The following is a 17,670-nucleotide window of genomic DNA, read 5'->3' as shown; positions in this document are numbered from 1 at the left end:
AATCCCGGCAGATTTGTTCTTATCTGATAGGAATTCATGGTGCACCTATTTCACATGGCTGGCAAATGCAGTGGCGATGGGAGGGGAAGTGCCCGCTTCTTGGAAGGGAGCAGAGATTATCCCTATATTTAAAAAAGGTGACAAAACACTGGCGAAAAATTACAGACCCATCAGTCTTATTGATACAGCGCAAAAGTTAATGGGGCGATTAGTCCAGAACAAGCTGCAGCAATGGATTGATGGAAATAATATACTGTCACCTTACCAAGCAGGGTTTCGCCCATTGACCAGTAGTGTCGATCAAGTTTTCTACTTTATAACAATCTTTTGGAGAAATGTTACTCTAAAAAAGGGCCCATTATATGCTGTCTTTGTAGATCTGAAAGCAGCCTTTGATCTGGTCCCAAGAGGAAAACTTTGGCAGACCCTGGCCGCAAATGGGCTAAGCCAGGAACTTCTCACCCTCCTAGTACGCCTCCATGAAAACAACTTTGCTAAAATCAGATGGGGCAAACAGGGAGAAGTGACTGAGTCCTTTCCAGTGGAGCGAGGGGTGAGGCAAGGCTGCGTCTTGGCCCCAACCTTGTTCTCAATTTACATTAATGGTATTGTTGACCACCTGAAGAAATTGCCTACTGATGCGCCAATTATTGCAGGCTCACGCGTACCCGTATTAATGTTTGCGGATGATACGCTTCTACTCTCGCGTACACCGAGTGGTCTCCAAAAAGTGGTTGATGCCTTTGGTGAATTTTGTGATTACAGGGGCCTTGAATTGAATACAACCAAGACCAAATTCATGTGCCTTAATTATCACTCTAAGTTCAAGGGTGTGATCACGTACAAGGGCACCCCACTTGAGGAAGTAGATGCTTTCTCTTACTTAGGAATAATCCTACAGGGAGACATGAAATGGAAATCGCACATTAACACGGCAGTACTAAAGTTTAACCAATTAGCAGGGGTGGTAGCCCGTAAACACCGTGCCTCATTGTCAAAACCGATTAATTGTGCTCTTGAAATCTATAACATGAAGGTACTGAGCTCCTGTCTGTATGGCTCCGAGCTATGGGGCTTTTCAAATTTGAGTGACTTGGGGAGAGCAGAAAATAGATTTCTTCGAGGACTTGTAGTGGCCCCACAGAGTACACCTACAATTCCTTTAAAATTGGATCTTGGCAGAAAAAATGTAGAGGACATAGCTCGGCTACGGCCTTTGTTATACTGGAGGCGCCTGATGGTGACACCAGAGCTATCCCACTATCTAACAGCATTATTAGATGTAGTCAAGTGTGATCAATTCCATTGTATTACATGGCTAAAGGATCTGCGGGCTACTCTTGTAAAGCTGAAATTGGAACATTTGTGGGGCAATATGGATGTGGTCCATTTTCCGACGAAAACCACATTGAAAGAATTGTATTGGGAGATGGTGTATTCAACAATGTATCAAAAAGGCACTTTATCTAATTTGTCATCTCGCTTTTTGGACATTAAGATGTTCCCATCATGTGAAGATTATTGGGACTTAATCGAACGTCCTTATGACAGGAAACTATATTTCCAATTCCGGATTGGAACACTTCCTGTGAATACCTTTACGAAACACTGGAACCCTTCACGGGATGATCACTGTCATTATTGTAAGGACCAACTAGAGCATATATCCCATTTATTGTTCTGCTGTCCACTATATACCAGTCCAAGGCGTAAATGGCTAAAGCCAGTCTGTTTAAATATGGGAACTCGTTGCCAATCAACTGCACTAAGAATATTAAAATCTGACTGTTCCGCTCTAGTAGTGATTGCGGTAGCAAAATTTCTTGCTTGGGCTTGGGTAATCCGTTCACGCTCATTACTGTCAAATGTAATACAATGAAATATGGCTGCCCTGTCTAAATGGCTTTTTATTTATATGAAATAGATGTACATTATAACTGTTATTTTAACTGTGTTTTTATGACTTGACAATAATTTTTAAATGTAAAAAGCATTCGACTGTCACTGTTTAATATGTTTTTTAAACGAAATCTTTTAGCTATAGTATTTATTGTATAGGATAGGGATTGATGCTTTTATGACAAATGTCGAATAAAGCTTTGAAATTTGATTTGAAAATGTAATGAAACAGTAGTGTACAGAACACTTGTAAAGAATGCTCCATTGTATTAAATCACGGGAACGTTCAATACCAGTGAAAAAGCATATCAAAAGAAGATAGAAAGTCCTTTAAGTTAGCATTGCATGGTAAACTGAAAAAAGCTTCAACTCTACCTTACTTGAAATGAATTTTAATCAATTCACATAAAAATGTATAGACTATTATGAGTATTATTATATGAAATGTCTAATATTAAAATGGCCTACTTACACAATTTTTCACATTAATCTCGTGCACGTTTTTCAAAATACTAATTGTTATCTTGTTTGCATGTTTTCATATTCTATAGCATCTATAATAGCCCGTGAAATATCAAGTTTGTATTTTATTTCCAACACATTGAGCATTGATTTTTCAAATTGAATCATATTAGCAATAGGCACTATATTACTAAACCACTCTATTTAAGCATACATTTCTATTTTTAAGCAAGTTTCATTAGTACAAGTTCCTTAATTTGTATTAATATTATTCTACATGCATTTTCTACATCTCACTTTTTAAAAGCACACTTCTATGATGCTTCGACTACACTAGCCTCTGTTTCATGTATCCCAGTGTATCGTGTATTGTGCAATGTAAAATTTCAACCTTTGTGTTCTCCTCCTAAAAAATGTGTGGTGTATTATAATTTTCAAAATCTCCCTGCATCAGCATGTTTGATGAACCTGTCCCTCTTCCGTTCTGACTTGAACTTTCAGGTACAATTCTGGGTGGCAGCTAATTAGAATTTCTGTGAATAAGATTATTGTATTTAAATGGACTGTTTGCTTTGCAAAGCCCTATGTCTGCCCTCATTGTCTGTTTGCCTGGAACTGAATTTGCCAGTGGTTTTCTTCCATTATTTTGAGGCAATTTCACTTTACTCACTTTTTTTTGTTTTTTCAGAGCCAGGCAAGGTCACTTGCAGAACAGAAGAAATTCCCTTTTGCCACTACGAATTACCACATAAATGAGGAGTTGGGTAAGTTGTCTCATTAACTTATTGTAGAGTGTGTAGAATGTTAACTATGTAATATTGAAATGGAATGTAGAATGTAATTGGTTAATGTGTTGTTATGAAAATGAGAAAGGGTCAGTACGAAGGGAGAGCTGAAAGAAGCTGGAGAAAACGTGATAGAAAAATTGATTGTTTTCAATTTTCAAGTTTATGGTGCATCCTTACCTAAACTGGCTATGAACTGACAGTGATAGACAGTGAAGTTCCTCCACAATCGGAAATAAAAGATTTTAAAGAAGACCAGCATCTTCATTATTTCTGCCCTTGATAAAGAGTAAGTGTACTGTGCCTCATCATTACATTGAAACTTAAACAGTCTCTCTCATCACTTTCTGTGCCGATATAGCATAAAAGAAGGAAACACCACAGTATTGCTTCATTCCATATAGAAATCATGCTGTACTTGCTGTACAAGAACGGACTAATGATTTATTGGCTTCCTAAGGGCTCTTGAGTTACCTGCAGGAGACATTGGTGCTATTATTATTAACAAGTGAAGTTAACAGTGTGTGTTGCCTCAATACGTTTTTTAAAATTAGACATGTGTTGATCTTTAATGCGCTGCATACGAGTGAACAACAGCTGCCTAGATTGAAGTATGTGGCAGGCGCTGCAGGCGAGTAGCGTGATAACTGCCACGCGAGGGAACAACATCTACTGGATTAAAGTGGGTGGCTTGCTCTGCAGCATGAGTAGCGCGATTCCTTTCACACGCTGCAACTCTGTTAAGCAGCAGCTGCCTGGATTAACGTGCGTGTTGTAGCGCTTGTAATTAAATCTTTGGGTAACATGTGGTGTTTTGACTTTCACCCGCTGCCATCTGCATTTACACTGCTCGTGTGAGCACGATTGCCTTAATATGTCTTTGACACACATTTCACAGTAATTCACAATACACGAGAACTACTAATAGAGGGATTGAGCTCACACTGTGCAGCCAAGAAGATATATATTCTACCATGAATTTGTGATTCTCTTACAAGGGATTGGATTGTTAAGTGTACCGATGACAAGAGAGTGAAGGAAAAACTGTTGACTAAGGATCACACACTATAGGAGGCTATTCAAATTGCCAACGAGTTGGAGCATACAGCTAAGTGGCTGAAAAAGATGGATGCATCTTGTAAAGATAATGTAATTGGAGAAAGTATCCAAGATGTCTAAGGATTCAGAAATAAACTCACCTGTGTAAGTCGTAAGTAAAATTTTATGAGAAAATGCAAATCAAAGGAGCAGTATCCATCAAGATAAAATGTTATTGCTGTGGGGCACCTGGCCACATTGGGTGTAGAACAAAGTGTGCAACAAGAAATGCCTAATGCTGCAACTGCTGGAAAATAGGACATTTTGCCAAGATTTGAAGAGCAAAGAACCAGACAGCATAAATGAAAGAATTTGTCAATTTTGGGAACTTGTATATAGGAAATAGTAGTGACTAAGAAGAACAGGTAGCAACTCCTGTCTCACAAAGGAAAGCACGGACATACTGGAAGAACCCCACTGTGACCTTTATCTTGATGATCAATTGATAAGAATGTTAGTAAATTCAGGTAGCCTCTATACTTTGTTGTCTAAAGATACTTATTATCAGAAAGGGGGAAAGCAGACAATAAATGGAATGAGCCAGATATAAGAGCTGTGGGGGTGGGGGGGAAAAGGATTGAGATTCTAGGAAAAAAGTGGCTGACTATCAGATTCGAAGATCAAGCAGTATATGGTTGCATTTACATAACACACTATGGTTCTAATTTATTAGGTTGGCGGCATCGGAAGGACTTGAGAATAGTCTTAAATCCAAATACCAAAAAAACCTATGACTTAGTGTTAGACGTCAAGACACCTGCCAAAGAAACAGAATCGTACAGTGAATGAATAATAAAAAGACATATGTAGTTAGTCACAGAAGAGTTAGGTAAACTGAGAGGTTTTTCTCTGAGAAAAATGTTGATGAGCAAAGCTGTACAAGTAGTTAATAAAGTTAGAAACATTCCACATCTGATGAGCAAGCCTTTGCAGAAGGAGTTAGACAAGTTGCTCAAACTAAAAATAAATGAGCCATTGAATCTTCAAAATGGCTACCGCCAATGGTGATGGCACCAAAGGAGTATGGAAAGATTTGACTCTGCATAGATCTTCTAGACTTAAGTATATGGGTGGACAGGCATACCCCTCCCAAATATCAGGAATGCTAACTGCCATGGGGGAGGATCTGTATTTAGTGTAATTGACAGGTCTGCCACGTAGCATCAGATTAATTTACATGAAGACTCAAAACACCTTACGTCGTTAGTGACACTGCTGAGCGCATTTTTATATCGAAAGATGCCTTTTGGGCTGGTATCAGCCTTGTGGTGTTTCAGAGAGTGATCACACGTTTTTTGAGTGGCTTGTGAATGTCTTATTCTTTCAAGATGACGTTCTTATTGTTGGGAAGAATGAAACGGAACATGATGAATTGATCGAGGAGGAGAGAAAGCGACCTTTTTTCCGTTCAGTAGTTCCTGAGAAATTAGAAAAAAATGCATTCAATATCTTTCCTCCATGTGTGTGTGTGTGTGTGTGTGTGTGTGTGTGTGTGTGTGTGTGTGTATATGTGTATATATATATATATATATATATATATATATATATATATATATATATATATATATATATATATATATATATATTCACTGAAAAAAACATAGGTTTCAGGGGTGTTCTAGTTAGCTGGACATTTCACTCGTACAAAACCATTGAAATTCCTCTGTTACAGTTAGTTGTACTAACTAGAACTCGTGCGCCCGCAATCCACTGCTGATGATGTCACATATTACATCATTCATGACATGGTCTGTGACATCACTGATGACATCTCAAATGACATCTTTTTTTTTTTATATTTCTTTTTATTGAAAATATAAAAACAGCAAGGTAAAGAATATATTACACAAAGTGTCAATTCAAATGGGGAAGGAAAAGTAATTACAAATGAAATAAGCAATCCATATACGAAAGGGGGAAAGGGGGGGGAGGACAAAAAGAAAATCAATACACATATAAATAGGCAGTCAGAATGCGTGGTCAGGGGGAAGGTGGGACATCAGTGTTATTTGCAATAGGCGGTGCACAAATATCTCCACGGTAGGTATTCCAGGGTCCCCATATTCTACACCACTTCCGGGGCCGACCCCGGGCCAAATACACAGTTTTTTCTCGGAACATGCACCAATCCATATTTTCCTTTCATAATGCAACTGTAGGTGGCTTTTGGGATCCCCACAATTGAGCAATATCGCGCTTGGCGATCATGGCCCCCAGGGTCGCCCATTGTGTCTGGGCTGCGCTATAATCCGTGGGTTCCCAGACATTCAATAGACATCGCCTGGCCTCTGGTAAGAGGGCAACCCCGGTTACGGCCTTCATCACATCATGTACCCCACTCCAGTAGGCGACAACCTCACGACATTCCCAGATAATATGTAGAAATGTCCCCATCTGGCCGCATCCTTGCCTGCACAAACCCTCTTCAGAAAAGCCCATGTGTACCAATCGGGGGCCCGTGACATATACCCTGTGAAGAATCTTAAGTTGAACCAGTCTGAGTCGAGCTGGTATCGCAACCTCCTTGGGAGAGGAGATCGCAGATTGCCAGTCCTCGTCATCCAGTTCAATGCCGTCACGGGTCCACAAGTCACGAAAATGCAAAAGGAGATCTGACCTATCATTTATTCGTTTTTTATAGACTAAGGAAATAGTACTATCGGGCACATGACCGTCTAACAATCTATCTTCGAGCAGGGACGACTCTGGAATTCCCTCCCCCACTGGAAAAACCGACCTCAAAGCATGTCGAACTTGTGCGTAACGGAAGTACTCTGAATCAGCTAGTTCATACTCCTTCTTGAGCAGTTCAAACGATTTAATCTGGCCCTTCACCCAGAGGTCTCCCACCTTACTGATACCGATGAGATCCCACTTATCAAATCCCTCGGTCTTGCACAGTTTACCCAATTTATCAGAGCCAAAGAGCGGGGTCGCCCGAGTCAAGCGGTCTTTCCACCCCATTGAACTAGTTGCATCCCGCCACAAACTCACTGCCGTCTTGGTAGGTCCCGACAAGTCCTTAATCACCGATCTAGAATATAGTGCCCTGTAGTAGTTACCCCCAGGTAACAGCCATCTATCCATTGCAAAGGCAGGGTTCAATTTGGGACCATACGTAGCATGATTGATGGCTCCCAATTGAGACGCCCAATTGTAACGTTTTATATCGGGGAGAGCGATCCCCCCGTCATACCATGGGAGCGTCAGTGCAATACGAGGTCTACCATCCCAAATCAGCTTCCTTTGAAGACCCTGAACTGCACGGAAATAGCTGGCTGGAACTACATCAAGAGTGTTTTGGAGTGCATAGAGAAAACGAGGCAGAGACATCATTTTAAAAAGAGGCGCACGACCCAACGGTGAAAGCGGAAGATTACGCCAGCCTGCGACATCTTGTTTCAATCTAGACAAGGCAGGGAGGAAGTTATGCTCATACCGAGTCGTGGGGTCCAATGAAATGTAGATACCAAGGTATTTAAACCCGTGTGTGCTATCTGGATGGGACAATTATTTGGGAGAAGAGGGACATCACCTGAAAGGACGTAAGGATAGGATTTGGTCCAGTTAATAATTAGACCTGAGTTTCTGCCGAATGAATTCAAAACATCGCACAAAACTATCAGGGATTTCCGGGGCAAAGTCAAATACAATAAGATATCATCTGCATAAAGCGAGATGCGATCTTCAAACTCCGGGGCCCACCGAATACCCTTCATCGAGGGCTCCCACCGAATCCACGCGGCGAGGGGTTCAAGAGCTAGAGCGAACAAGAGCGGTGACAGAGGACAACCCTGACGAGTTCCCCTCCCAAGACCAAACTGAGCCGAGACACGGCCATTCACAACAATTTGCGCGAGGGGGTCCTCGTAGAGCAGACGCACCCAGCCGATAAAACCGGGTCCAAACCCAAACTTAGCCAACACGGCCCATAAATACGGCCATTCCACAGTATCGAAAGCCATCGTGGCATCCAACGACGCCAAGATGGGCGGCTAACGCAGCGTCGCAGCTTTCGCGAGAACACCGTGTAATCGCCTAAGATTCAGGGCAGTATTTCTATGCGGGATAAAACCGGATTGATCCGGATGTATCAAGTCGCTAATTACCGTGATCAGTCGGTTAGCCAATACTTTCGCAAGGATCTTAGGTTCCGCATTTAAAAGGGATATAGGTCGATACGACGCACACTTATCTCTCGGCTTCCCTTCCTTATGAATCACTACAATAGTCGCTAAACGCTGATCACGGGGGAGAGAGCCACATTCCCGAGACTCCAGAAACATATGCCGGAGATAGGGAGCCATCTTGTCAGGGCGCAACTTGTAAAGTTCGATAGGCAGGCCATTGGGACCCATTGCTTTCCCCGAACGCAAGGAGTGAATCGCAAGCGCCACTTCATCAGGTGTTATAGCGGCATCCATTTGGTCTCTATCAATGTCAGAGAGACGCGGTAAAGCAATATCTCGCAATAATAGATGTGAGTCCTCCTCCGGTCTGTCAGACACCGAGGAGTATACAGATTTGAAGTGATCTGCAAAACACTGAACTATCTCCTTAGGGTCAGAGATCCGAACACCAGCATCTGTCTCAATCACAGGCACCACCCGATTAGCTCGATCTTTCTTATCCAGCCACGCAATCAATTTACCAGCTTTGTCGCCCACGTCATACGGACGTTCCTGCTGCTCCCTACTCATGGCCTTAGCCGCGTCGGTAACCAATGTCCTGTACTCAAGTTGTTTGAGTTGCAAAACATGGGTCTTAGCACGGGCGACCCCCCGCTCTAGGTCAAGCTCCATGTCAGCGATCTCTGTTTCAAGCCTAACCACCTCCTCATCTCTCCGTTTCTTAGCACCCGCTAACAACGACAGGGCCTGACCCCAAAGGGCGGTCTTGAAAGCCTCCCAAAGCGATACCGCTGATGAAACAGAACCCTCGTTTTCCAAAAAATACAGTTCAAGAGATTTTACCACGGCAGCGCGAGTTGTAGGGTTTCGGAAATACCAAGGATTAATCGGGGCAACCCGTCCCTCGGACCCGGAGTCTAAATCCATCCGCAGCCATATTGGAGAATGATCTGAAATTCCCCGAGCTAAATGCTTGACCTCAGTGACAGAAGGAGCCTGCGCAGCCGGTACCAAAACATAGTCGATCCTGGAGAGGCTACCGTGATCGCCCGAATGAAACGTATACTGCCGTTGAGTAGGATGTAACAACCTCCAACAATCTACTAGACTCAAAGTGTCAAGGAATCCATGGAGCCAGTTCTGTGATCCCTTTAGATCTCTGGGCGGGTGTCGATCGACCACCCCGGAAACTACTGCGTTAAAATCACCACCCAGAAGCAGTGACCCCTCAGGGAAAGCCAGGACGATCCGCCCCAGGTCCGCGAAAGTAGTTGATTGCAGGCCAGGGGGGACATAAACAGAGACCAGAGAGAGGGTGCGGCCCTCCCATCTTCCCGTAAGAGCGACATAGCGCCCTCTATCATCAAGAACAATGGAGTCAATCTCCAGTGGGAGAGAATTCTTAATGAGGATTCCAACCCCTCTAGAACCGGAGGAAAACCCAGCATGTGCAACCAGACGATAACCCCTCCTATTCATAGCATGACAAGTATTACCAATCGAGTGCGTCTCTTGAAGAAGGACCACATCAGGGGAGAGACGTTTCAACAATTGCAACACCACCCCACGTTTTATCCTATCCCCCAGCCCATTCACATTCCAACTCATTCGTTTCAGCCCTCTACCCCCATCCCGAAGAAGAAAGAAAATCCAACCCCAGTAAGAACTCAACACCTCGATGAAACGATTTAATATCCCAGAAACCAAGCAACCGGCGACTATTCTTGTTCCGCCTGTCCGCCCTCTGCTCCGCCAGATCGCTCCTCCGGTGGATGTTGATTAGGTAGAGTGTCCAGCCAATTGGCCACCACCTCTGGTCGATCAAAAAAATAAGTTCGCTCAGCATGTTCAATCCTCAACTTGTTTTAAATAAAAGGGGTAACCCTGTGTCCCTCAGAACCTGGGGTGGTCGGGGCGGGTCTTTATCAAGACAAGGGATGGGGGAGAAGGGGGGCGGGGACCCCCATGCCCTCCCCCATCCCTTGTCTTGATAAAGACCCGCCGCGACCACCAATTGGGGCGCAATAGGGTCGAAATGCCGACGCTCATAATTGGTCAAGATACCTCCAGGAACTTGCACAGTAACCATCTGTTTCCTTGGAGAACTAATTCTGAACACTGGCCTCTGAAACAAAGAAAACGCCCCTCCCCCTCCCCGTCTCCATTGTATAAATTTGTATATACGTGTCACTAAATGTAATGCACTAGTCACTTTTTTCACTACAGTCACTCATCACATGTTTTAGCATTTATTGAAACCTAAAACGGAATGAAGTAATTCCTGTGTATTGTGATTATGTTTTTTATTATATAAAGACTTTGTGAATTTCAGTTGTTTTCAGAGAGGTCTACTCTTTTGTGTTATGAGCTGATACAGCCTTCTTTCAAAGCAATTTGTGCTGCCACCCAACAGAACCACTTTTGTTGTTAATCAATCCTCAACTAGGCCTGGAACAGCATAGCATATTTGAGTCCCATATCACGCAGTCTTCGTTTCACCCCCATGAAACCGAGTCGCTGCTTCTGGACAGATTGGGTGAAGTCCGGGTAGAAGCTAATATTCGTGTTTTCGAACTTTGTAGGTCCACCCAACCGTGAGGCCTGCAGGATAGCGTCTCTAACACGAAAATTAAAAATTCTCGCAATAATAGGCCACTGTGGGGCACCCAATTTCAGTTTGCCACCCGGAACCCTGTGAGCCCGTTCCACTGTAAAGAACTTACTCAGTCCTTTAGGTGCAAGGTGTCCAACAATAAGGTTCTCAACAAAGAGGTCAGCTGCAGGATCCTCCGCCTTCTCCGGGACACCAATAATACGAACATTGTTCCGCCTGGCCCTTCCTTCATAATCCTCCAGACGACGTGTGAGGAGATCACTAGTGGTCTTTAGGTGACAGACCTCCGTCTGTAGGTCAGCGACATCACCCCTCAGACTAGAAGTCTTGATATCCAGTGATTTGACCTGCTCATTAGTTTTTGCCAGGTCCGTGCGGATCAGGTTGACATCTATCGCCACAGTATCGAGCTTATGGGCGAGAGTCTCCATTTGTTGGCCTAATGAGGATTTAATCCCGTCAATGGCGGCCATGACATCTTGCAGGGTCAGTTCATTGGCCGGAGTAGATGGATCTCTAGTGTCCTCCTGCGACCTACCAGATCTGCCGGGAGATCCCTTAGCTTGGGCATATCGATCCATGATGTTAGTCTGGGTATAGCCACCCCGCCGAGTGGTCTTAAGTTTCTGCTTTTCGCCCTCTGGTTTCCCCATCATTGCGGAAGATAAGTTAACTTAAATAGGAGAGACGAGTCAGGAAGATGGCGGCCCCTGGTCCCCTCGGGCGGAGGCGGCCCCAGCCAGGGGGCACAGGCCAAATGTCCTCCGGATTTGGCAAGTCGATGAGAAATCACACTTGTGGGTGTCGCTGGGCGGCCGTCTTCAGGCTCAGGGGTGAGCTCGGTTCCAGTCACAGCTTCACCTGAAAGCAAAACTGAAAGTGAAAGCAACCGGACCGGACGTCCCAGCCCCCTCAAGCCGATGTTGTTCAACTACAACCCGGGCACCATGCCAACTCCACAGCCAGGCATCACGGAGATGTAGGCCGCAATCTTCAAATCGCCGTAACTCCGGCTCCCAGGGTTCGATTCAAAATCGGAAAGCAGATTTCACCTCAGTCGTGGTTCGCCTTCAAGAAGACATCAATGAGGAACAGGATAAACGACAGGATAGATGTGGGAGGTTGCGAGGGTCTTGGGAGCCCTAAGTTCACGCGGCCATCTTGGTTGTGCACTAAGCTCCTCCCCCCTCAAATGACATCTCTGATGACATCATCCACGTGACAGTCTGATACACCTCATCATACACTAGTATAAACTTTCATCACTCACTATAAAATATAGAGTACCATGTTTAAACCATTGACACACTAATACAAGTTTCTAAAAACCCACTCAGTGATTCTTATTTATTTATTTATTTATTTTAAAAGTTTTATATAGCGCTGGCTAGACCCGAAGGTATCAGAGCGCTTTACCTGAGCATCGGATCATAGTTACAGGTTACATCGTTACAAAGGTTACACAGTTCTTAGAGCATGGCAACATAGTTACTAGTAAGGTCGAGATAAACAATAAGCACAAATACGTAAGGGGAAAAGAAGGCAAGGTGAGAGATTCAGGGGAGGGGGGGTTGGAGTAGGGGAAGTAGACAGATAATGAAGGCAGGAAAGAGGAGGGGAGGGTGAGAGACACAGCATAGGGAGAAGAGGGGAAGGGTGACGGGGACACAAACCGGTAGACGAGTCAAGGCAACGTCCAAAGTCCAGTAAGCTGTGATCCCGGGGGAAGTGGTATCCCTTCCCTATCTCTATTGCGATAGGCACCCTTTGCGCAGTGGACTCTCTCAGAGGGGTCTCTGAGACTCCAAGGCCTACATACTGGATCCTTCCCCAAAAAGGGGAGAGGGAGTGCTTTGGCAAGGGGTGCCATACCATAGCTCAAGTGTGAGTGGCTCCCTTGGCACAGTGTGTGAGAAGTTGGTCTGGTATATGATGCTCACTAGTTCTAGTGATCACCTTGTACCATGCCAAGCAACCCTTATGGTGCAGGTTGTAAAGTCAACCTTATAGACCAGCTATCCTAGGGGTAGCATGGACTAAGCAGTCTTAGGCTAAACTCTGTAAAGGCATGTGAAGCAAGCTGTTTTACCATACACAATCCCTTGAATACCAAATGAAAGGACACCACACAGATATATATTGAAAATATATATAGATTTATTTCTACAAATATCCCTGATACTCTTTATGAGCACAGAAGCAAATGCGTTAAAACAAAACACAGTTTAAATACACAAAAGTTGCACAATTATGGATGAGCCCTAGGGGACACCTAAACCATATACTAAAATAGTGGTATAAGAACCACTATGGGGAAAGTGAAGAGGCCTAGGGCCTGGGGAATCGCTGGAGCTGTTCGGGACTAGCAGTGAAGAAGTCGGGAAAGGCCCGCGGGACTCGGGTGCAGTGCGGAAAGTGCACGCTTTACCAATGCAATGTCAATGGTGCGTAAAAGTTACAAAGTTAGTTAAAAAGGAACCTTCCGAGTGACCTAGAAGGATGAAACTTTAGACACAGACACTAGAGGTGTATACCAGTGTGGGAACACCGGCGGAGCTGAGTTACCTCACCCACAGGAAGCGGGTGCATAGGGTCGAAGTAGTGTCGGGTTTCGTCACGCAGGTCGATGGTGCTTGGAGCTGAAGGTGCTGCAGGCGACTCGAGGTGAAGAGTTCCGGTGGATCCAAGGGTGGATCTGAAGAGGTGAAGACCTGAAAGCAGAGGGGACAATGTTCAAAGTTACTAGCCAGTGACTACCGTGGAACCAGAGTGGAACCAGGCGATGTCGGGTGCAAACAGGTGATGTCGTGTAGCTTCTCTCTGCAGCCACGTGGACACGAGGGGTCGAAGACGTCCAGGAGTCGGTCACGAGCTGTCCCACGCAGGCTTCTCGCTGTTGGCGGTGTCGGCAACTTGATTGGAGCAAACAGGCCTTGGCTAATGCAAGCCACGCAGGAATCGAAAAAGGCTTGTTACTCGGACCAGCAAGGTCAGAGCAGGTGCTCCTTTTTACAGGAGCGAGAGCAAGTCTGGAGCAACCAGACCCGCAGTGTAAGTTGAAGGTTTCGTCGCCAAGATGGCCGCTAGCCACGTGGCAAGTGGACGGGATGGCGCGTCGAGTGGCACAGTGCAAAAGGGCCCCATGCAGATCGTGGAGATGCTGGGGGGCTGATCTTCGGTGCAAGGGCTGCTCGAGGTTGGGGCTTCTCAAACCCCAAAGCACAGCATCGAGGGTGCCTCTGATGCTGCGCAGTCAGCGTTTCGGGGGTCTTCCAAGAGGTCCGGTCCCACGTCTCTCGGTGCCTCCACGGGTCCCTTCTTTGCAGGGACTGTGGATCGGGCGGTGAGAAGTCTGGGAGTCTGGGTCTTGTCAGGCTCTGGGCTCCGGCTCCGGCGAGAGGCGGCGGCAAAGCAGACATCGAGTTGCTGGTTGGTGCCTGTGTTCACAGGGTGGTCACTCCTTGGCCACAAGGGAGATTCTCTTCCGTCTTCTGTGCAGCAGAATGTCGAAGTCCAGTCTTCTTCTGTATTTCAAGTTGATTCAGGATGATCTGAAGTCTCAGGACACAGCTCCCACTCTTATTCGAATCTGGGGGGCCGGATCACCTACTAGGTCCCTCCTCTGGGTGGAACCAGGAAGGGGGGTGGTTACACCCCCTTTCCTTTGTCCAGTTTCGCGCCAGGACTGGGGCTTGAAAGCCCCAGCACCGGTTTGAACTGGCCTATGCACAGGGACACCTTGTGTGCCCCAGGCATGTCTGATTCTATTCAGCCCTGTCCTACCCAATACACAAAATCCTGTCTGGAGTGGTGCTAGCACCTCCCCAGGCAGGAAACCCTTTGTCCAAGCTGCCCTCGCTGGAAGGACTCCCAGCAGCAGGAGGTCAGACTTGTGTCTGTGGTGGCAGCATCCATTTTGTGATGCTAAGGCTCTGTTTAACTTTAACCGGAGTTCAGGCTAGGTACATGTCGTGTCCCTCTAGAAGGGTGGAATGCTACCCCTGTCGCCAGAACTGGCGAGGGGGTAGTATTCCAATTCGTATGACACCTTACTTGACATGTTTTGATAAAGCCAAACCCAAGATAGCATTTAACCGCGAGGTTCATAATGCACTTAAGAGTATATGGTATGGCAATATCATGAAACAGCTAAAGGACATGGTTCCGAAAGCTGCAGACAGGCTCAGCTCATGCCAGAGCACCATCTCACATATTTCCAAGCACTCTGCCTCCAGGATTGATGAGGCCTTCCATAGAAGTGGCTGATAGGAACATATGTGTCCATTTTAGGTTAGGTATAGGCATACTACACCTAAGTAAGGGGTGGTTACACCGACTTACCCCAGCTGAGTGATCAGCCAGTTGTGTCAAATATGGAGGCCAGGCCAGGGGTGGCACAATACATGCTGCAGCCCCTGGCAGGCCTTGGAAGCACCTATGCCCTGGGTACACTGTTACAGGGGCCAATAAGGTGAACCAGTTCCAATTTCGTTATGCACCTAAAGTACATGGGTAACAATTTAGAGAGAGAACAGCAGGCTGTGGGTCTGATTAGCAGGCCCACAGCCACATTAAGTCATAAACCAGTGAAGCAAAAAGCAAAAATTTGGGGTGACCATAGGATAGCAGACCCTACTCTCCTACACAGTGGACTCACTCAGCGGGTTCGCTGAGACTCCAGAGCATAAATATTGGATCTTTCCCCAACAAGGGGAGAAGGAGTGCTTAGTCAAAGGGCACAAAGGACAGGGGGGTAGGCAGAGTAGCAGGCAAGGGGAGAAATTCAGGGGAGAGAGGATAGGAGCTATGGAAGAGACAATAAGGAGAGACGAAAAGAAGTCTGCCTAAAGACCGACTGGGTAGGTGACAACCAAGGAGGGAATCCACGGCCCATCTCCCCTATAGCTAAACCAAGTAGCTCCATCGGGCATCAGACAAAATAGTTCGGTCTCAATACATTGAGAGAGGAGGGAAGGAGAGACATAAATAGAGGGAGGATGCGGGAGGAGACGACAGGAGAGACAAAAGGAAGTGCAACAATGTGGTTCAACAATATACCAGAAGATCAACAAGTAAACATTATATCAAACAATCAGCAATACAATTAGGGGAGGAGAGAAAGGAGAGAGAAAGTAGTGGGGCGGGGCGAGGAGGGAAAGTGAGGATAAGGGAAGAGACAACCGTAGAGACAAAAGGAAGTCTGTCTAAAGACCGACTGGGTAGATGACGACCAAAGAGGGAATTCACGGCCCATCTCCCCTATAGCTAAACCAGGTAGCTCCATCGGGCAACAGACAAAATAGTTCGGTCTCAATACATTGAGAGAGGAGGGAAGGAGAGACATAATAGGGGGAGGATGTGGGAGGAGACGACAGGAGAGACGAAAGGAAGTGCAACAATGTGGTTCAACAATATACCAGAAAAAGAACAACAAGTAAACATTAAATCAAACAGTCAGCAATACATAAGTAGTGGGGGGTAGGGGAGGAGAGAGAGTGAGGATAAGGGAAGAGACAACCGTAGAGACGAAAGGAAGTTTGTCTAAAGACCGACTGGGTAGGTGATGACCAAGGAGGGAATCCACGGCCCATTTCCCCTATAGCTAAACCAGGTAGCTCCATCGGGCATCAGACAAAATAGATCAGTCTCAAGTGGCGAGGGAAGAGGTTCACAAAAAAACAGGGTGGGGACAAAGGGCAAGGGCATGTGAGGGCAGAGGACAGAAGCTGGAAAGAGTAGGAGTGGAGAGGGGGGAGGGTTGGGGGAAGGGGGAAGGGGAAGGTAAGGTCAGGAGAGACACAGGCGCGTTGGCCCAAAGTCCGGCTGGGTAGGTGAAAGTCAAAGGAGGGAGCCCAAAAGTCAATCTCCCCCATAGCTCGGCGAGTCAGCAGGCCCTGGTTCGTTCTTCCTCTTCTTTAGTTGGGTCCGCATTTCCCTTTCAGCCATTTTGGTGTCTATTGTGTGTGACTGAGGGTAGGGTACCTGGAATACTTTCCCCCAGAGTGATTTTGAGTGTGGACCATGAAAAGGTAATGCTGGTTTATGGACATTACAGCCAGCCTGGGGATAACCAGCTGCATGACGATCTGTAGGAGGGAGGTCACCAGTCCCGCCAGGATGGCCCAGGTGAGGGGCAGTGGAAGCATGCTGTAGGTGGCGAAGAGGGTGAGGAGCACATAGCCAATCCCGTCCCCCAGCAGGCGGTAGCCCAGGCCGGCCGCCAGGATCTGCGTGGCCATGGCCACCCAAGTCATCACCCCGCTGTACTGCAGGTAGGTGTAGGAGGTGGTGTCCTTGCGCACCACCACCAAGGCACAGATCACCACCTCAAAGCCAGTAAAGAAGCCGAGAAGGATGCCCTTGACAGAGTCCATGGGGGCCGAAGCCAGTGTCAGGTGCAGGACCAGCAGGGTCAGCTTGGTCAGCACATCCAGGATGTTCATCACCACCTCGGACTTGCGCCGCTGGCCCAGGAAGTAGCGCTGGTAGAGGCGCTTCAGGTCCTGGGACTTGAAGGAGTTGCGCAGGGTGGGGAAGATGACCCCCCTGTAGGTGTAGCCCCAGTTAAGGAAGAAGTCCGAGTTGCTGGGAGCGCAGTCCAGGTGCAGGAAGCCCAGGTCGCTGCTGTTGCGCTCAGGGAGGACTTTGGTGCCCCCATTGTTGTGGCGGTCCCCTCCCGAGT

General features: G+C 46.3%; 1 protein-coding gene across 2 annotated transcripts in view; it reads left to right on the top strand.

The window, feature by feature from the left end:
• Nucleotides 1–17,670, top strand: part of TTC13 (tetratricopeptide repeat domain 13) — a 1,212,286-nt gene that overhangs the window by 125,731 nt on the left and 1,068,885 nt on the right. For both annotated transcript variants that reach the window (XM_078649075.1, XM_078649076.1), the window contains exon 3: nucleotides 3,050–3,125. In XM_078649075.1, coding sequence (XP_078505201.1) covers nucleotides 3,050–3,125 — 76 coding nt within the window. The remainder of the gene's footprint in view (nucleotides 1–3,049; nucleotides 3,126–17,670) is intronic.

The sequence above is a fragment of the Lissotriton helveticus genome, chromosome 6 (assembly GCF_964261635.1).
Source record: "Lissotriton helveticus chromosome 6, aLisHel1.1, whole genome shotgun sequence".
In the NCBI taxonomy this organism is placed as follows: Eukaryota; Metazoa; Chordata; class Amphibia; order Caudata; family Salamandridae; genus Lissotriton; species Lissotriton helveticus.
This window is presented reverse-complemented; position numbering and strand designations above follow the sequence as displayed.